We start from the raw sequence: 21,931 nt of genomic DNA, 5'->3' as shown, positions 1-21,931 counted from the left end.
TCAAAACCTATTTTTACCGTAATCTAAAACTTTCAGATTTTGGCAGACATTATTTATAGCTTTGGGCACCAAATTAAATATTATTTTAGCCTATCATCCTAAGACAGATGGTCAGACCGAATGAGTAAATCAAGTATTAGAGGATCTCCTAAGAGTATACTGTATGGACCAGCAATACCAATGGGAAACATACTTACCTCTGGTAGAATTTGCATATAATAACTCTTATCAATCCACCATTAGAATAGCTCCTTTTGAGGCTTTGTATGGTCGTAAGTGCAGAAGTCCAGTAAGTTGGAATCGATTAGAAGATAGAATCATTATCGGGCCTAAAATGCTTCAGGAGATGGAAAGGTACTCCAGATTCATCAGAGGTTGAAGGAAGCAAACGACAGAGAGAAGAGTTATGCTGATGCTAAAAGAACACCCAAAGAATTCTCAGTAGGGGACAAGGTGTTCCTAAGGGTTAAACATCAGAAAAGTACTATCAAATTTGGCAAGAATACTAAGTTAGCCCCGAGATATGTAGGACCCTTTGAAGTTTTGGAGGTTGTTAATCCAGTGGCATACAGGATTGGTTTACCACCTGTTGGTTCCCAAAACCGCAGATTGGAAATCCAAGAGCCTGCCACTTCTCCGGTAGGATCTCTCAATCAAATTTTGGCCAACGAATGGAAATCGCTTAGATTCCCCTGCACTTCGGGCTCCGCTACACCCAGGCAGGTAAGCCTTCACCTTGAACACTGACTACTCAATTCAAGGGTTTTTTATAGCGAATTTAAACTTTGCGAGTTCCTCGGCTGGCAAGGTCCTTGAACTCGATCAAAATGAAACTGAAATGCTGAATAATGGTTAAATGTTTTGAATAATTGATTAATAATAAATTTGATGCTTGCAGGGGGAATATATTGATTTTTTGACTTCAACAAAAAGACCAGTGCCTTTGCTCATCCGGGCGATAGAGTCAACTTCAGAAAATTTTTACATACAACTTCATAATGTTCAATGCACTTGTACTGCCAACAATTTTGATAATCTAGATGCGACAGACCAATTATGATGCAATCTTAAATTAGTCCAGATTGAATTTTAACTCTACTGAGACAAACTGGACATAGCTGTGGAAATAATTAAATATTTCACAACACCTATGATGATCAAATTTAAAATGCTAATTGACCATGTCCACTTATCTGATAACAAAATCATATGCAGAACTCTAAAATATAATTATGAAGGACGATTCGCCTGTGGTTTTAAATCTTCGTGCCATTAATGATAAACAAAGAACATTTTTATTTTATTATTAAAATAAAATAATTTTATAATAATAAAATAATGGAATCTTATTATAAAATCATATTGAACCCTTATTCCTCCTTACAATATAAAATGCTTCCTCTCAATATGAATGTTCGGATATTACCCTCCCTTTTACCCCTCACCATCGTTCCATATTTATATTTGAATATACAAAAGAAAGTGACTTTAGGTATTCAAGTCACGTCTCTTCATATATAATTAACATTAATCATAAATATATATATATATACTTCTTTTTTTTAAATTAACCATCCTCTTTTAGATTGCGCTTGTTGAACGATGACTTGGCATTATTATTTTTAAAACTTTCATCACTGCATGGTTCACTTTAGCTATGAGGAAATAAATTCATTAATATTATTGGCTTGTTATCGAGGGTACTTCATTCTCTGCAATTTTGACGATCATAAATTTCTTACATCTCTCTCGAGTTCAGACGCAACTACACTGAAGAAATTGCAACAACTGAATGTGAAACATTCCTTGTCAATGGTTAATTTCCTTCAACAGGTTTATATTATTGCCATTATAAATGTCGTGAATGATTCAGAAGTTTTCAAATGTCCAAATAATTACCAAGAATAGCATCCAGGTTATGCAATATCCATCGTGCTCACTCAGAATTCCCATCTGCTTGCAGTGCAGACTTAGCCGCCTCTTTCCTTCATTTATGCATGTCTGGCAACAATAGAGTTGCAGAAAATGTATTCAACGTGATCAGATCCAGAACAATAGACGGATAAGATGAGTTAGAGCTTAACAAAACAAAAATGACCACCGATAGTTTCCAAATGATAGACTTGTCATCGGCATCACTTTTAGCACATTGGAATTACAACTTCCGATAGTAAGGTACTGGAGCTCCATCATTTGCTTAATTTTCACCTGAGATATTTATGTTATTTGCTCCCTTTGTAAACTTTATGAGATTGACCCAAGTACATGCAAGGATACCACATAGGAAGGCACCATAAACGATTATAGGTACTGTTTTAAATGAGATTCGGTGAAAGTTGAAGCTCCAATATAACCTGTATTCTAAGTATTTCTGGGCATTTTCTTCTATCTCTTTCAACCTGTAGAGATAGTTCACCTTGATGCCAGCACTTTGCACATTTTTCCTTTCAGTAGATTTATAAATCAACATTTATGGCTGTAAGAATCTTCACAACGCTGGTAACTCCAGATTTGTATCAATATATAAAGAAGCTTTTTCCACTTGGTTCACGTTTGAAGGTTGACCATCTCCAACTCTCTAGAGAGATCTATGTAATACTCTTGAAGCTCATGTGCATTTGCTGATGAAAAACCTGAATTGACTTGGAAATTTGGGCTCCATCAGTGACACTGCAATCTGTTGGTTCCCAAAACTGCAGATTGGAAATCCAAGAGCCTGCCACTTCTCCGATAGGATCTCTCAATCAAATTTTGGCCAACGAACAGAAATCGCTTAGATTCCCCTGCACTTCGGGCTCCGCTACACCCAGGCGGGTAAGCCTTCACCTTGAACACTGACTACTCAATTCAAGGGTTTTTTATAGCGAATTTAAACTTTGCGAGTTCCTCGGCTAGCAAGGTCCTTGAACTCGATCAAAATGAAACTGAAATGCTGAATAATGATTAAATGTTTTGAATAATTGATTAATAATAAATTTGATGCTTGCAGGAGGAATATATTGATTTTCTGACTTCAACAAAAAGACCAGTGCCTTTGCTCATCCGAGCGATAGAGTCAACTTCAGAGAATTTTTACATACAACTTCATAATGTTCAATGCACTTGTACTACCAACAATTTTGATAATCTAGATGCGACAGACCAATTATGATGCAATCTTAAATTAGTCCAAATTGAATTTTAACTCTACTGAGACAAACTGGACATAGCTGTGGAAATAATTAAATATTTCACAACACCTATGATGATCAAATTTAAAATGCTAATTGACCATGTCCGCTTATCTAATAACAAAATCATATGCAGAACTCTAAAATATAATTATGAAGGACGATTCGCCTGTGGTTTTAAATCTCCGTGCCATTAATGATAAACAAAGAACACTTTTATTTTATTATTAAAATAAAATAATTTTATAATAATAAAATAATGGAATTTTATTAGAAAATCATATTGAACCCTTATTCCTCCTTACAAAATAAAATGCTTCCTCTTAATATGAATGTTCAGATATTACCCTCCCTTTTACCCCTCACCATCGTTCCATATTTATATTTGAATATGCAAAAGAAAGTGACTTTAGGTATTCAAGTCACGTCTCTTCATATATAATTAACATTAATCATAAATATATATATATATATACTTCTTTTTTTAAAATTAACCATCCTCTTTTAGATTGCGCTTGTTGAACGATGACTTGGCATTATTATTTTTAAAACTTTCATCACAATAAATTCATTAATATTATTGGCTTGTTATCGAGGGTACTTCATTCTCTGCAATTTTGACGATCATAAATTTCTTACATCTCTCTCGAGTTCAGACGCAACTACACTGAAGAAATTGCAACAACTGAATGTGAAACATTCCTTGTCAATGGTTAATTTCCTTCAACGGGTTTATATTATTGCCATTATAAATGCCGTGAATGATTCAAAAGTTTTCAAATGTCCAAATAATTACCAAGAATAGCATCCAGGTTATGCAATATCCATCATGCTCACTCAGAATTCCCATCTGCTTGCAGTGCAGACTTAGCCGCCTCTTTCCTTCATTTATGCATGTCTGGCAACAATAGAGTTGCAGAAAATGTATTCAACGTGATCGGATCCAGAACAATAGACGGATAAGATGAGTTAGAGCTTAACAAAACAAAAATGACCACTAATAGTTTCCAAATGATAGACTTGTCATCGGCATCATTTTTAGCACATTGGAATTACAACTTCCGATAGTAAGGTACTGGAGCTCCATCATTTGCTTAATTTTCACCTGAGATATTTATGTTATTTGCTCCCTTTGTAAACTTTATGAGATTGACCCAAGTACATGCAAGGATACCACATAGGAAGGTACCATAAACGATTATAGGGACTGTTTTAAATGAGATTCGATGAAAGTTGAAGCTCCAATATAACCTGTATTCTAAGTATTTCTGGGCATTTTCTTCTATCTCTTTCAACTTGTAGAGATAGTTCACCTTGATGCCAGCACTTTGCACATTTTTCCTTTCAGTAGATTTATAAATCAACATTTATGGCTGTAAGAATCTTCACAATGCTGGTAACTCCAGATTTGTATCAATATATAAAGAAGCTTTTTCCACCTGGTTCACGTTTGAAGGTTGACCATCTCCAACTCTCTAGAGAGATCTATGTAACACTCTTGAAGCTCATGTGCATTTGCTGATGAAAAACCTGAATTGACTTGGAAATTTGGGCTCCATCACCACCAGCCTTTGCCAGGATGCATGACGTCTTCCATGTGTCTTATCTTAAAAAGTATATTACCCACCATGAACATATGATTGATTGGAAATTACTGCAACTGTGAGGGCCAGAAGTGGTAGAGGTAAGACCGCACAGAATACTCGAGGTACGTAAGCTACACTTAAGAAATTGAGAAGTAACATAGTGCAAGGTCGAGTGGAACTAGTATATTGAAGATAATGCTACCTGAGAGGATTATCATAATATTTTTCGAAAATATCCCTATCTTTTCTCTGAGATTGAAAACTGAATATTTCCTTTCTTTTCATATAACTGACTAAGTACTACTTAAATTTGCAATTATTTTCATTGAGGACGATGAAAAATCTAAAGGGGTGGGAATGTTACATCCCAAATTTTTGCCCTAAATTTTGAATTGAACATGGTCGTTGGTTTAACAAATTATGTTAATGTGAAGTGTGTTAGTTAATTATAGCCATTGTATCAATTTATTTCTTCCTGATCATGTGAAGCAAGTTAGTTAATTATAGCCATTATATCAATTTATTTCTCCTGATCATGTGAAGTGTGTTAGTTAATTATAGCCGTTGTATCAATTTATTTCTTTCTGATCATTTGAAGTGAGTTAGTTAATTATAGCCATTGTATCAATTTATTTCTTCCTGATCATGTGAAATGAGTTAGTTATTTAGGCATTGATGAAATATTTAAAGGTCACTAGATGATCGGCAATGGCTTTGAATTAACAATTAATATATCTTGAATTAATGTCTTGGCAAGAATTTATGTTTGAGTGATTGCAAGAAGAAGACTAATGAGAGGGGAAGCATTGCTAAACGGGGTCATCGGAAGGGGGGTGATCAAATGGTCCAGTCATCAGAATCGATAGGTTTGACCTAAAGACTACCCTGGCAAAGTTACTAGGATTTGATAACATGTTACATGGTGGAACCGCATGAGCTATAAAAGGAACATTATAATAAATAATATAAATTAAACATAATTCCTACCTTTAAAAGAATTTATTATTTAATTATTATTAAATACTCTCAAATAAGAACATATGTATATAAAAATAAGGTGACACCAATACATTATAAATTATAATCTAATGATGCCACCTTATCAATACGTACACATGAGCGTAGATAAGAATATATAATAATAATAACCCTTTAACTACTTATTTTTCTTTCTTTTCTTTCCCTCCTTTTCTTTCCTCTTTTATCGATTTGAATGGTTTTTGAATGAATTCTTGTAACTGTTGGAAGCCGATGAACCAAGTTAAGCTTTATATTAGAGTCTCACGAGTGTATCGATTCATTCATCTTTTCCCTCTCTATTTTCGGTGACTCTCGACCCTCACCGTTAAAGGAGGAAACTGCGTTTACTTCCAAATTTATTTCTTTTCATTTCATTAACCATACTGTCCTCACGACCTCATAACAGCAGCTCTAAACAAGGATCGGGGATTTTCTTCCTGCCATGAGAGAGTTCAGGAGCAAACAGAGAGTCACGTAAGGCTTTTCTGATATGTTTTAATATTCTTTCACTTGCTATGTCTATAAGAACCATCGAACCATGTTTGTTTTCAATCATATTGCTATGCCAGCTGTGAGCCTTGATTATACAATGGAACTGACTGAACTTTGAACCAATATATATTTATTTCCATTCCAATTGTGTATCTGTTGTATTATATTCAATACTGAAACCACTTAATTTTCTTTTCAGTCTGAAATCAAATGATAAAGAGAAGATTTTAGTTCAACTAGTCTGTCCAAAATCTCATTGATAATCTCTGTTTTATTTAGAGTATCAACCATGGAAATGCAATAATAAACTTGAATAAATAACTCTGATCAGAATTTAGTACATTCATTTCTACCATACTGAGATGGTAAATATATCCAACACCGAGGAATTCACCGGCGATAATGCCATTTAGGTGAAGAGGTGATAGTGGATATGACTCATGAGCACCCAGGAATCACCGGCATGGCAGCCTGAGAAAGTGAGGAGGTATAGAGAGTCTGAACAAAAAAAGAATGGCATTAGATTAAATAAATAATAAGCTGAAAACTACAATAGCTCATGCATGTTCCAATTATGTAAAATGTTGTCAAGTCGAGTGGTGGAGATCGGGTTTGTAGACCCAATTTGAAATCCTTGGCCAAGGTAGAAATTAGGCAGATGTGTCGAACGTGTGATCTTTGTTGATTGTCCAGATGCTTCAATTATTTTGGAGAATAACTGTTGGGACTTCAACCCACCTAATTACTCTTATGGCTGGGCTTATGAACATCTTAAGCCCGATCCCAAGGTAGAGAGAGTCGTTCTATTAATTTAGAATGTGTGGGGATAAGTAATGGTCTGCGTTTGGGAGGTTAAGCCTATGTCAATGCTTCTCCTCTCACCAATGTCAAGGTTTGGACAACGAGTTAAAGAAATTTTTTCATTTACACTATATGTTTCTTTCACTTCTAACCTCTGAATGAATAGATGGTTATTTTCATTCCAAGATAGAGAAAACATTTACTTTGAGTTAATAGGATTTTCAATTGATATAATTAGTCGTTACTTTATTTTCAATTGAATATTTAGAAGTAGTTAAAATGTTAGCAATACTTAAATATATCTTTTGTTTCTCGTAAATATGTAAGATAGATTGAAAAGAGTTTCTTTCAATTATAATCCGATGGTATAAATCAATGTCATGTGAAATGAATTCAATTACTTGTGAAAATTAGTTTAATTTGAGATTGTATGATTTGGTTAAGAAAATTCATATGTTACAGCAGCAAATTATTGATCTTAATATGCTTGAGATTCCATCTGATTTTCAAATTGAAGATAATGGTAATATTCTCGATCCAAAATATCATCGGGTTGGTTTTTATAAACGATGCCCTTTTCTCATTCAATGGCAACAAAAAGAAGGTACTTCTATCCTTGATTGATTTCAATCCATCTTGGCAAACTCTAACATGTGGTTGAAAATCAAAAGTCTCAAAAGGGTCAATTGAGGGTGGATTGTGGAAGTTTTGGTCCACCTGGAAGGAAGTCACAATTAGAAATTGTAGGCAAAGATGGTGCATCTTCCTTTGATATAAAGAAATCTCTCAAATTTAAATTGAAAGGTAGAAAGGGGTTTTAAATTATCTTAGACACCTGAACAAGTTCAAGAGTCGGAAGGATAATCACATGAAGGGCTTGATAAAGAAGATGAGGAGGCAAAAAGAGAGGTCATGATTATCTCTCCTCCACGGCCTACACAAACTCAAGGACCATGTATGCAGGAAGCACCTTTCTTGGGTGCAATAGATGTGATGTGGATTCATCCTCCACCGTCCTCTCACCTTCTATCTGACCTTAGAAGTAAATACATCAGCACTTCCTATATCTTCAGCAATTCCTCCCATTTTAACAGTTGAACAATGCAAACACTTGGGGAATGTGTTTGAGGATTTTCCAACCCTCACAGAAGGTCAAGTTTCTCAACTTGATACATCCATAACTTGTTTTGAATTGTTCATGACAAAATCTTCCTATCATGCACCTATGAATTCAGATATACAAACTGAATCATGGTCGGTCACAACAAAAATATAATCAAGATCAATGCCTATAGTCACCACTGCGCCTGTTTTTGTAGATGAAAATTTCAGTTTGCCTGCATGGTTAAGCAAGATCACAATGAAGAGAAGAAAGGTTGTCGTACCCCAAGATGACCTTCCTATTAAAAAAACTAAGTTGAAATCTTTGATAGATAAGATTGTTTCTAGGATCTTAGTTGATTTTGAAAAGACTAAGTTTGTAGAGGTTGTTGAGCCATTTGTGGACAAGCCAGTTGAAGAATTTACCCATTCTGATTAAAAATTCACCAAAATAGAAATTGGAAAGCAGTCACAACTGGATTGCTTACAAAATGCTCAAGACGCACTTGCCAATGTGTCAAAAAGCAATCATGAATTATGGGAAAAGAAAAATCAGCTCAAGCAAGAGGTTGCTCGCTTAAATAAGGTTGTTTGAAATAATCCTCACAACATGCAATTGTATCTCAGACACCTTGAGAAAAGAGGATAGTAGAAGCTACACAGTCTTGGATAGGAGAAGTCATTTTTCTAAAGGAGTACATGCTATTACAGATACGGTCAAAGTCCTTAGATGTATAGAAAGTATGGAAGACATAGTACATGATTTGATTGCATCTTTGACTCAGGAAGCTAACACTTTGAAAGAAATTCTAAATGGCTGAGATGAGATTGTCAAATTTGATCTAGATGCCATGGTCACGTGCGACGTTCTTCCATCTTGTGAAATGTTCTACAAATGCCATGGACTCATGGGTTACAAAGAAGAGACACTCAGAAAGCTTGTAGCAAAGTTGCAGGCAAACTAAGAAGATTGCCAAGCAGTAGAAACAGGAATCACATGTAACTTGGAGCAAATAGGATGCCAAATTCTTAATGAACATTGCAACTTGATTGCAGCTGAACGAATGACTTCAAAATATACAAACATGGTCAATGTTGATTTAGATTTTGAAGATTTTATTTCCCATACAATGAACAGGTTTTTTTTTTACAAATCCTTAGCAAAGCACTCGTGGGATTCTCTATCAACAAATTTCAAGATTGTGAAATCAGCATATGCCGATGCAATAAGAATAGAAGCCATATCAAAGACAATGGAGATTTCAGATTTTCCTATAGGACGTGATGTCATCATCAAATTCAAGGCACTAAAGAACAATCTTTAAGATTGTTATTTTGTTTTCATGTTTGTAGATTGAAGAGGATCTATTGCATGAAATTGTGTAATTACATGTAATACAATTTGCATGTGCAGTGACATGTAATCCAAAAATTTCTCTTTTTAGTTAGACTAGGTCAAAGTTGGTTGAGTTGCTCCCACTTTCTCCTCCATCTTTTTCTCAACTCCTTTGCCTATATTAAGGAGTGCTCTCTCGTTGTAAAATCTATCTTTTATTGTATGCAAGAGAGCTCTGGAGAAATTGCGCAAGCATAACTTCGATTGTGTAATGCCATTTTGAAAGAAAAGTGAATACAAAGAATCAATTGAAACTGAACTTTGATTGAGTAAAACTGTTACTTGGGCAAGTTTGAAGCTTTGACTGTGATTTGCATTTGTTATCTTTGATTCATGTGTTTTTTGCTTTCTTGATAATTGAGTATAAAAAGAATTAGGAAGTAATCGGAGCCAAAGCTTTGACTAGGAGCAATTGTAGAGATATATAGACTGGAAGCTTTGACTATAGCTTATATCTCTTTCTTGATTCACAAAATAGTTAGAATCCTTTACTTCTGGAAGTCTTTGCACCCCAATAGTAAAGATTATTCTAATAGAATAGATTAAGACCAGACTTAGAGCCAAATCGGTACACTTTCAGCTAGTCTTTAAGTTAGTGTGAGTTCATTGATATCATCGTTTACAACTCTAGATAGAAGTGTAGTTCAAGGTTTCCTCTTGCCCATTAATCGCTCCGTGAGTAAGCGGATTGTTTCCTAAAAGCTAAGAGGAAAGAATGTTGGAAATACCCTTTCAAATCTCTCAACTTCTTCCTTACCTTGAGTTGATCCAAGGAATGGTGAGAAGGGGGAGCCTTCCCTTTAAGGTAGAAGAGACTCTATCTCACACACTGTGGCTGGTCATCCTATTTTGAGATTGACTTTTAACCAAAACTGTCGGTTGCAAAATATCAACCCAACACTCTTTGCAACAAAATTGTGGTTTTGAACCCTAATCCACTGGCTAGAAAAAGATTGAGTCTCGTCCTAAGGGTGTGCAAGGCAGTAGCAAAAATGGAAAAAAATGCAAACAACAATCTAGACCATGTTCGTTTAAACAAGCAGTAAAAAATGAAAGGAGCCTTCCAAAAGGAGCCCAGTTCTTCACAACCATAGTTGGAAAACTCGCCAAGCTCCCCAAAAGTTTAATCAGGAAAAACTTGGCGATTTAAAAAAAAATGGGGAAAACTTGGGAACCTAAAAAAACGGCTGAAATTTAATTAAAAATACATTTATTTTGCAAAATTTAATGAGAAGATATATCTAATAAGTTAATTAAAGAGAATACACAAAAAACAAGCAGAGTTTAGATATATATAAATGCACAGTGCATACAAATTTGCATTCTCATACGAAATGCTCATGGCAGGAAGCAAAATAGTAAATAGTTTCAATCTGTCAAACTAGAAGTAAATACTAAAAGTCTAAATACATCAATACAATCACATCTTCCTCTTTCCAGTTGCACTAGCAGGAAAGCGAGGGGGTCTAGTCCTCAAAGAAGTGCCCCGCACTGAGATAGGGCGTGAGCTGCGTGACTGTGAACTCTGTGGTTGTGCCTCCTCGCTTGACATGGCGACTGACTAGCTCAACATCCTGGAAGAGGATGCATCTCCTCCTATATGTGGCACTAGTAATGCCTCATCCTTTGAGCCTGAATCATCATCATCCTCGTCCTCGTCCTCAATGTCATCCATTGTGAAATGAAAATCAGTTCCAGCATCCCCCTGCATGGCCTGCCTCTCCAAATCAGCGATCTCATCTAGTGTAAACAATGGACCTGGCTCGTGTGTTGTCCAATCAGAATAAGGATCTATCTCATCTAGATCAAGTGGACCAAGTAGTGCTGAACCCTATGCCTTTTTATGCACAACTTAAGATTATAGTGCACATAAACAAGGTCATTAAGCCGTTTTTGAGTCATTCTATTTCTTTTCTTTGTATGGATGGACTCAAACAAGCTTCAATTGCGCTCACAATGGGATGAGCTACAAGGTTGGCATAGGACTCAGAGAGCAAAATTCTTTAAATTGGGGGTATTGCCACCCCAACTTGCCTACCAAGAATCTGCAAAACAAAATATAAAAAGTTATAAAACAATAAAAAAAGATAATCAGAAACGCAACTTATCAATTAGCAAAAGTTTTAAAGTTTGACGCTTTACTTGGTGCTTGAGTAGATCTTGCTATCTTTGCTAGCATAGAAGAGAACAAATTACCCCTCGGTTCCAGATAGACTTGTTGTTCAGTCACAATAAGGTCTCTCTCTGCTTCATTAGATATGATTCTCTCAATGCATTTAGAGAGACCTTTCATGACCTCTCCATTAGGATCTAAGCAGGAATCATCAACCCTAAAACAAATAGAAAACGATATCAAGTCTTACTATACAACCTTAAGAAGTAAAGTAAAATAAAGTCTTAGTAAAATCTCAACTTCAAGGACAATCACAGTACCTGAATTTGGGGTTGAGGAAGTAGCCTACTGCATGAATGGGTTGGTGGAGCATATTGTTCCACCTCCTATCAATTATTTCCGAAATGGGGTCAAATCTGATACTATCCCCATGATAGTAACTTCTAATAGCCTCTTTGGCCCTATCCATGGCCTCATAAAGACCTCCCATTGGGGATTGCTGCCCATCACATATGTGCAAGACTAGAACCAGGGGCAGAGACATCTACATTTGAAATTTGAAAAATACAAATTAGTTAATAACATAGTAAGTTATGAATTAATAATGAAACTTGAATAAACTAAAAATATAATGTTTTGATTCTTTAAGTTACCCCCACAATCTCCTTAGCCTTTGCAAAGAAACTTTCATCAAAGACTATCCGTGCCACAGCCTCTCCTTTGGGCTTCTTTGAGTAAGATGAAGCAACCCAATCAGCACACACAAACATTTGTTTCAGAGCCAATATGTGGTCAAGAATACTTTGCAACGTCAAGAAAACCGTTGCAAACCTTGTCATAGCAAGTCTCACCAAATCTTTGCCTTTAGTGGTCTTTCTCATCAAACTAAGAACCCATGGGTGATTATAGATATATTTGGTGACTTGCCTAGCATCTTCAACAACTGGACTCACCCAATCAAGTTTTTCTATGTCCTCCCAAAGAAGGTCAAGGACATGTGCTGCACAAGGTGACCAAAAAAGTGTGGGATGCCTCTCTTGGAGGATTCTACCTAACAGATTAGCAAAAAATCAATAATTAGTTACAAACTTTCCATATTTAGTATTTACATCAAATCTAAATTGAATAATACCATAGCATTACATTCATGATTCATATTGATTCGAACATAAAAAATTAAATTTACCTGCTGCCACATATGCTACTGCATTATTTGTGATTATTTGCACCACATCCTCTACTCCCACCTCCATGACAACATTCTCCAACATTAAAACCAATGTGTGTGCATTTTTCACTTTGTTGGAGGCGTCAACAGATTTCCAAAACAACACATCATCTTTGCAAGCAACCAAGAAATTAATAATGGTTCTACTTCTTCCATCTATCCACCCATCAGATAAAATGGTGCAGCCATACTTCTTCCACTGTTTGTTTTGGTCTTCTATCAATATTCTTGCCCTACCAACCGCATTGTCAAGCAACCTACAAAATTTAGGTGTAATAAAGTGTTAGTAAAAAATAGGAAATAACAATTAAGATTTAAAATATAACAATGAACTGAAGTGAATCACAATTATTTACAATTACTAAATAGTAAAATACTAACCTTCCACTCATATCCTTGCGATTAGGCGGCTTGTACCCTTTGCCCAATATTGAAATTGCATTCACCATATTGACCCAATAGGGACTATCAGCCGCATTCATTGAGATATTGTTGAAAAACCAAAAATCAGCTGCTGCAATATCAATTTGCTCATGCACCTCCTTGAACCATGCAGTGCCCTCTAATGATGGTTGTGCTCTAGGTGTGTTCCTAGGCACAAAATAACTCCCTATCCCTGATGCGGATGGTGATGAAGAACTAGGACCTATAGAAGAAGTGGAACTGATAAAAGAGACATTTTGTTTGCGGATCCATGGGCCACTAAGAGATCCTGGTATGTTCTCAAGTGTTTCTTCTTCTTCTTACATATCAAAAGGAGCTCCTTAAGATTCAACTATAGCTTCCCTCATAGCTAATTTCACCCTCTCCCTATTCAATTTTTTCCCTTCAGCAGCTCCAAGTAGGGCATTGATGAATCTTTTTTCTTCTTCAATTACCTTGAGACAAGAATTTGAATCATGTTTCTTTATGCCTGCAAGGTGGTATTTGAAGCGGTTTATGCCTCCAGAAATAATTCTCTCACATGGAATGCATATCACCTTCCCAACATCATTTGGAGCTTCATAGGCAATGCGTCATGCCTTATCTCTTGCATTTTTAGGCCGAGTGCCTATATATCCAGATGGGCATAGTGTTTGTGGCCACTCTTCTTGCGGGTTTGTCATGTTTTTTTAATGCTTGACCGCTGCCCTACACATAAATTTATAGAAAAATGAATAAACAAAGTTAGAGAATAACTAGGGTTTGTTTTTAGAAAATCTTACATATTACTCAAAAAAAATTGTGAAACATAGAGCTGAATGGCTTTCAAATGATTCAAACATAGAGCTAAAATGCTTTTAAATGATTTGAAATCATTTACAAACAACAACAAGAACAATAGAACATTTGTTAAAACTATAAAAAAAAATTCAAACTATGATAAAATGAACATATCTGGAAAGAAATTTCTCTTGTAAAACCGGTTAGAATCCTCTAAAATCCACTCAAATCCGCCTTGAATCACTTGCAATCAGCTAAGAATGTCTCCAAACCTTCTTCTCCCCACACAAATGCAACAAACAATAACAAAAAAATGAGTTTTTGCCCTTTTAAGCTATCACAAGCCACAGGCAAGAAAAGCGTGAGTTTTTGAAAAATACTCGCCAAATACTCGGCGATTAATCGTGAGCAGCCGAGTTTTAAGATCCGCGAGTTAAGTTGAGAAAAACTCGCCAAGCTGAAAAAAACCGCGATTTGTTAAAACTCACCGAGTATTCGGCAATTTTTCCAACTATGTTCACAACCACTACCCAAGCATTGCCGCCAATGTAAAAGATGGAGGTAAGGTTCCTTCTCCTCCCAAGCTAATCATTAAACCAAACCCTCAAATGTCAGTTGCAATAGAGCAGGAGAAGGTAAGGCTTAGAAATTGTGCTATTTTCTTTGTTGCTTTAGATGTCATTAAGATTCCTTTGAGAAACTTTCTTAATGATTGGTTTCATAAGATTTGGGAACAAAAAAGGGGGTTTCAATTTTCGTATTGCAGAATGCTTCAAAAAGGGTTATTTCTTATGTGTTTTTGTGATCCTAAATCTCAAGAAGTCATTGTTGATAGATAGTTCTAGAGAGTCGGCCCTTGTGAATTTCGAGTCATCCCATGAACACTTGAAGTGTCCCATAATGAAATTTTGGCATTGTCAAGCCCTAGGTGGTTTACAATTGGTAACCTCCCGCCATTTCCGCTAAGTATGCTCTCTCACATTTTCAAACCTATGGGAAAAGTTCTAATCTCTGATACAGATCTCAGGGTCCCCATATCCCTCAAGCTTCGAATTGACATGCCAAAAATCCTCCACTTTGGTCTTGGCAATTCTCCCATCAATTGCCCTGTTACTCTCTTGGGTGGTACCAATGGTTGCAACCTATTCAGGAAAGGGCATAAAAAAGCAAGATTGCCCTATTCTGAAGAAACGAGAGCCCCCTTTCGCTGATCCCACCCCGTGCCCAAGGTGGTAACAGTAAAAGCACTTCCCAGGCAAAAAATAGTATTGAAACCCATGTTTCTTCTTTGCAGGACACCTCTCAAAAACAAGCCTTGCCACCCCCCTCTTGGATACAAGAATCTATGGCCATCAGAGCCACGCTTGACATATTGAAAGGCCAATTTGTGAACAACCCTACTCCCCCTCCTTTGAATGTGGATGTCTCTGAAGCTCTTCAAAATCTCCCCAAAGCCCAAGATCTTGGCTTTAGGCTATCTAGTAACAATCCCAAGCCAAAACATCGCACCGATAATGCTCAACAGCTGGCTCTTGAGAGGATTAAATTAAAATCAAATAAAATAAAGTCAAAACCTCAACCCAAATGGAAGGTGTATCCTATCACTCCTCCTAGTCAAGGCTCCAACTCTGATCAAGCTACTACCCTTGCCCTATCTGTAGACAAGGATGTCAGCCCTAAGGAATTTTCTCTACCTTCATCCCTTGAAACAGGTTTGATATCCATTCCTCAAGTTGGTGTTGAAGAGGAGGTTTGTTCTCCCCCTCGAAATGATCTAAGTGATAAACCCAATGACTTCTCAGTTGTGGTTATACTTTCCCTCCGCCCCCCTCTTCCACCCCCGCCTGATCAATGGGATTTTGTACCTAATAAAAGGATGCCTGTAGAGAACTCTCCCCTGTCTAAAGGTATGGTAGGAGTGGAGGCATAAATTTAAAAGGCTCCAAAAATTGAACATCTACTACAAACTTGATCCAAACTGCTCTATTACAGGGAGAGGAACCCCAATCCTTAACATGTTTTCTCCAACCTAGGAAGGTGGCAGAGGAAGATGCAGCAGTGATAAGCATGGGGTTAACAGAAGAGGAAATAAAAAACAGTATTTTAATTTGGCCAGTGACAAGTCTCCTGGGCCTGATGGACTTTCAGTTGAATTCTTCAAAGCCAATATAAGTTGGATAGGTGGGGATTTGCTCAAAATTTACAATGAAGCCATTACTAAAGGTTCTTTAGGTCCAGTAATTAATGCTGGTCTCATCACGCTAACTCTTATAGATGGGGACAAATTGCTTACTAAAAAATGGAGGCCCGTTACCCTCCTAAATGTTGGCTATAAATTCTAGCTAAAGCCCTGGCCCTCAAAATTGAAAGTATCCTTTCAAAGGCGGTTAACAATAGTCAAATCAGATTTGTGAAGGGAAGATATATACTAGAAAACCTCATCATCTGTTGGGAAGCCATGGTGAGAAAAAGTGTCTAGTTAGTAGAGTGCTATGTTGCTTATTGATTACGAGAAGTCTTATAATAGGATGGAGTGGAAATATATCCTGATGATGTTGGAGGCATTAGGATTTCCAAATCACTTCTACAAGATGGTTGCTATTCTACTCCAAGGGGCCAAGGCAATAGTTGAAGTCAATGAAGTAAGGTTAGATTTTTTGAGCTTTCAAGGTCTATCAGGCAAGGCTACCCTCTGGCTCACTCCCTTTTTGTCATTGCTGCAGACTCCCTCGATTATCTCATTAGGGATGATACCTTATCTCCTAGAGTGAGGGACATCACCCTCCCTAATCAAGAAGAGGTCTCCAACATCCAATTTGTTGATGACACCTCCATCCTTTTGTATCTTGAAGAGCATAACATGGGTTGTCTCATGAACAAGCTAGATCTATTCTGCTTAGCCTCGGGTAGTAAAATTTCTCTATTCAAATCTATTATGTTGGGTTGGGAACCCAATCCCCCAAGCTGGTGGAACAAATTTGGCTTTGAATGGAGAGGTCCAGACCATATTTGTAGGTATCTAGGTATCCCATATGCTATTGATCCAAATATTGATGAGATGTGGATCAAGGAGGGGATAATTGAAAAATGGAACAAATGGGACAGCAAGTTTATCTCTTTTGCAGGCAGATTCCAGGTATGTCAGAAGATCCTATCATCTTATTCAATCTACTTCTCCTTTGCTTGGCTTTTTAACCAACACTAGTTCAATTTTATTCATAAACGTGTCAGATATTTTTTATGGTCATATGGTAAAGGCAGCAAGAAAACACACGCATTTACTTGGGAATGGTGCACTAGAGAGAAGATTTTGGGTGTTCTAGGCCTGAAGGATCTCAGGATTCAAGGTATTGCTTTAGCTGTTAAATGAATTGCAAAGGCAGTTATAGGAGAGGAGCCATGGAAAGTATTAGTCAGAAATAACCTACTTCAGGCACACCCCAGTTTATCCAAAGCCTGGTCCAACCTCTTCTTTTTAGATCTTCTCACAATTGAAAATAATGTAGTGGTGCAGGGATCAAATGTTTTCAAAACTATCTAGAAGGGTTGGAGATTTGTGAGACAATTTCTCTGTAATATTAGCCCAACTGAGGGGAGATGATTGGTCTGTGGCAAGAAGTCAGTGGGGTGGAATCTAAAACATGGCAATAAACCCTTTGCTTTATTACAAGGTTGTTCAGCAAAAAAGTGGGCAGAGAAAGGTATTAATACCTTCCAGGATATATTCCAGCAGGGTGAATTGATTCCTTGGGAGAAATTTGAAGTAAATCTACACTTCCCCAAATCTCATTGGAGAACTTATTCTCTCCTCTTAGCCTCCCTAAGTAATTTGGGCTCCATCTCTTGTTGTTTCCCCTAACCATTTCTTTTATCAGCTCTCTTGGCCTAACAACACTCCTCTCCACCATGTCAAATCCAAATACATTTACCATCTGCTTGCATACAACATTGATATTATCTCCCATGTCAACTCCAAATGGCATATTGATGCTCAGCAAGCTGAATGGAATAAATATTTTACCAATATTTGGAGCAGACCCATAGAGCCCAAAATCTCTTGTTTTCTATGGAAACTCATATTGCATAACAGCCATTCAACGGGAGGTCACCCTAATCTGTGCAAAGTTTGTAGATACCCTGAATCTGTAATATATGTGTTTTTTGAATGTCTTTTTGCTTCTGAAGTCTGGGAAATGTTTCCCTCACATTCAATGTTGACTTCAAGATTTTAAATACAATCTCAGGAAACATTAATAGCAGCATATATTGTAACACTTTCTGGTCAATCCTTTCTTATTATATTGTGGATTAATTGGAAGGCTAAGAATAACGATGTGCTTTCAGGGAAGGACAAGAATCTTATTGAGTTTCTACAGAGACTCATTTATCTTGATGTTGCCTTGCAGGTTATTGCTATTTTCAAGATGAAGGAGAGCAAGTTTCGGCAGATCTTTAGGGATGGGAAAGCTACTATTGAAAAGGACATTGTGTATGGTTACACTAAAATGAAGACTGGGGAAGAATTTGAAGTTACTCTTACTGAATTCACTCAACAGTTGAAACAATCTGGCAACTGGAACCCCACACCTACTGTACCTGAAAGATCACTGGACCTTGGCTACAGATCTCATGAGAACATAGGATATAATTTAGTGTCTCCTAATTCTAATGATTCTAAATCAGACCAGGCAGCTTCTTCATATTATGATGACCATAATCTTGATCATATAGTCAAATTTGACTCAGAGTAGAATTTTTTGTATATGCCATCATGTATAAATGGCTTAGCATAGACTTTGTTGTTTAATCAGCTATAGCGATACTTTCGATTCTTATAATTTTGATACACTAATCTGATGTAAAACTCTTTGGTTATTAATAGATATGAAATAGGAAAAATATATATATTAACATGAGACACTTTTAATGCAATAAAGTGGGGTTTTTATTTAGTATTGTGTGTCATCATAATGCAAATCACTTTTAAAACTCCATTGTCAATACATTCCAAGTCCCAAATACATAAAGGTGGGCTTTTTAAAAGCAAATGCATATATTAAGTTAAAATATATATCTTAACATGTGTAAGTAGGGTTTTAAGATGCATTTGCAAATAAGAAGCCCATTATTATAAACCTTTTTAACTTAAAGGCTCTATAGTGGCAAATTTCAACCCAAAAGCACGTGTTTGCATATGAAAACTCCATTTTTAATAACTTAAAGGGGAAAATGGTGCTTTTAAGTCAAAAGCATGTGTTTTTTGCTCTAAAGACCATTATTTTGCTAAAAGGACATGGGTGGCAGATTTGAGATGAAAATCATGTGTTTTCAACTCTAAAAAGCACAAATGAGCCTTAAAAGCTGTGCTTTCAATCAAATAGACTAAGGCGTCGATTCTGAAGGCAAAAGCACATGTTTTTGGACTTGAAAAATGTGTTTTTGCCCTTCTCTTTCATTCATTTTACCTCTCTATTGCTGGATGGAGATTTTGAAGGTGAAAGCACATGTTTTGGAGCTTGAAAAAAACATTTTTGTGCATTCTATAGCTGTGTTTGGACTTCTTAGAGCTGGATGGCAATTTTAAATGAATTTGCAAATTCTCTTGTACATGCAAAATACCAAAAACTGCCTAGTCTAGGGCACATTTTGGCCTAAAATGGCCCAGGAACACCAGATTTTTGCATACAGTCCCAATATTTTGCATCTAGGAAGGATTCTAGGGTAATAAACTTCATCTCCAGCTCATTCCTCATCTATTTCAAGTCGTATTTGATGCCCCAAGTGCCATTTCGGTTGCCATTACATATACATTTGATTTGGTCAATATAGTTATTATACTTGTGCATTTAGTTTCTCCATCATTCAACACTTGGCAAGCTTCGAATCTTGACTCCAAAATGCGTTCATTTCAAGAGGATTGAGTCAAGATTCGAAGTCTATATAATCCTTTTTTTGGCAATCTTTTCTAAATCCGAAAATCTCTTGGATTTGATTCATATTTTGCTCAAGGATTTGTAAAGACTTCTTCTCTTGTTTTTGGTAAAGAGAGGTAAGTTTTCTTATGTTTATCTTAGAGCTTTTGTTGTATATATTTTTTTCTTGTTGATGGTTGCAAATCTTTCATTTCATTTTAAGATTTGGACATGTTTTAGTTTATGTGTTGTTGCTTTTATCTTCCATCTCAATTTCTCTAAGTTGCATATGCAAGTACTTCATCTTTCCTGCATATGCAGTTGGGATTAAAAAACTTGTTCTACGATTGGAGCATAAAGGTGGGCTTTTTAAATGCAAATGCATATATTAAGGTAAAAATATATAACTTAAAATGTGTAAGTGGGTTTTAAGATGCATTTGCAAATATGAAGCCCATTATTATAAACTTTTTTTACTTAAAGGCTCTATAGTGGCAAATTCAACCCAAAAACACGTGTTTGCATATGAAAACTCCATTTTTAATAGCTTAAAGGGAAAAATGGTGTTTTTAAGTCAAAAGCATGTGTTTTTTTCTCTAAAAAGGCCGTTATTTTGCTAAAAGGACATGGGTGGCGATTTTGAGAGAAAAACATTTGTTTTCAACTCTAAAATGCTCATTAATGAGCCTTAAAAGCTGTGTTTTCAATCAAATAGACTGAGGTGTCGATTTTGAAGGCAAAAGCACATGTTTTTGAACTTGAAAATTGTGTTTTTGCCCTTCTCTTTCATTCGCTTTACCTCTCTATTTCTGTACGGAGATTTTGAAGGTGAAAGCTCATGTTTTGGAGCTTAAAAAAAAATTGGTACTTATGCTACTCCTGCCACATGACTTAAACTTCATGTTGGTAGTTGCTTACCAATTCACTTGTAATAGAAATTCAAAACTCTATTATAAGTAAACAACATACCATGCATCTTTCACGCATTCTTCCATTCATACAGCTTCTTGTCCGATATGCAATCCCTTTTAAAAAACCCATTTTTCATTTTTCCCACCATATAAATAACCATTTGTTGCCCTAATCCATTCACCTTTTTACTGTCCTAAAAGTTTTTCAGCCATTGACCTTGTTCACAACATTCCAAAATTTGTAGTTGTAGATCAAAAAGCATGCAATGGACCCATCCATGCTTCATTTTCTCATCTAACGCTTGTTGTCCATTCATATGCAATGCTCCTAGGAAACCCTATTTTAAGGTTTTTCCCCCATTTAAAGAGTTGGTTCTACTTCAATTCCTCCATCCTTCATTGCTTAAAAGTCATCCAATCATATCCAACATGCATAACTCTAGATATGCAAAGAAGAAAGAGGGACACGAGGCAAGAATGGTCACATAATGGAGCTGACAAGGAGGTGAAAGAATGTTTACAAGCATAGAATGCTTTCAAGAAAAAAATGTTCAACCAACACTCAACGGAATAATCAAGGATGCGTATTCAAGCATGTATCCCCAATATGGGTGATGCATTACGTGAGGAGAATGAAGGCATGATTGCAGGGATGCTCTCGTAGGATTTGCTAAATCTTTGTACTACACCAATATGGGAAGAACAACTAAAAAATGAAGATTTTACTTGCATGGATCTTGTGAAGATATGGGCAGATCAAGTTGTGCCCATCACCGAAGTTGTGCTCGAGGTTGTGCCTGTCGTTGAGGCACTTCTTGTCCTGGAGGTTCTATCAGTTGCCGACGTTGTGTCCATCAGAGAAGTTGTGTCTGATGTTGAGGCTCAATCTGTCATTGAGGTTGTGTTCGTCCCCGAGGCTACATCCGTCACAGAGGTCATGTTTGTGGCCAAGGCTATGTGTCTATCACCGAAGCTATGTCCATCATCGTGGTCGTGTC

General features: G+C 36.4%; 2 protein-coding genes across 3 annotated transcripts in view; both read right to left on the bottom strand.

Moving 5' to 3' along the window:
- Window positions 1–21,931, bottom strand: part of LOC149578526 (type 2 DNA topoisomerase 6 subunit B-like) — a 125,213-nt gene that overhangs the window by 35,620 nt on the left and 67,662 nt on the right. The window lies entirely within an intron of this gene.
- LOC149578527 (uncharacterized) lies at window positions 10,836–13,642 on the bottom strand. The gene is made up of 6 exons (XM_089829657.1): window positions 13,289–13,642; window positions 12,866–13,164; window positions 12,333–12,730; window positions 12,000–12,223; window positions 11,709–11,896; window positions 10,836–11,611 (listed from the first exon to the last, which is right to left on the bottom strand). The coding sequence occupies exons 1-6, from the start codon at window positions 13,387–13,389 to the stop codon at window positions 11,601–11,603; spliced, it is 1,221 nt and encodes a 406-aa protein (XP_089685783.1). The 5' UTR covers window positions 13,390–13,642; the 3' UTR covers window positions 10,836–11,600.

This window comes from Cupressus sempervirens, chromosome 1 (genome assembly GCF_028749045.1).
Source record: "Cupressus sempervirens isolate cs-2001-9-10 chromosome 1, ASM2874904v1, whole genome shotgun sequence".
NCBI classification, from domain to species: domain Eukaryota; kingdom Viridiplantae; phylum Streptophyta; class Pinopsida; order Cupressales; family Cupressaceae; genus Cupressus; species Cupressus sempervirens.
This window is presented reverse-complemented; position numbering and strand designations above follow the sequence as displayed.

Excerpts from the sequence above, each read along its gene's own strand:
- LOC149578527 (XM_089829657.1), bottom strand. The coding sequence starts at position 13,389 with ATGAATGCGGCTGATAGTCCCTATTGGGTCAATATGGTGAATGCAATT. Across the intron at positions 12,731-12,865 it reads AGTAGCATATGTGGCAGCAG|GTAGAATCCTCCAAGAGAGG; the intron begins GTAAATTTAATT and ends CTAATCTGTTAG. Across the intron at positions 11,897-11,999 it reads TTCCTCAACCCCAAATTCAG|GGTTGATGATTCCTGCTTAG; the intron begins GTACTGTGATTG and ends TATTTGTTTTAG.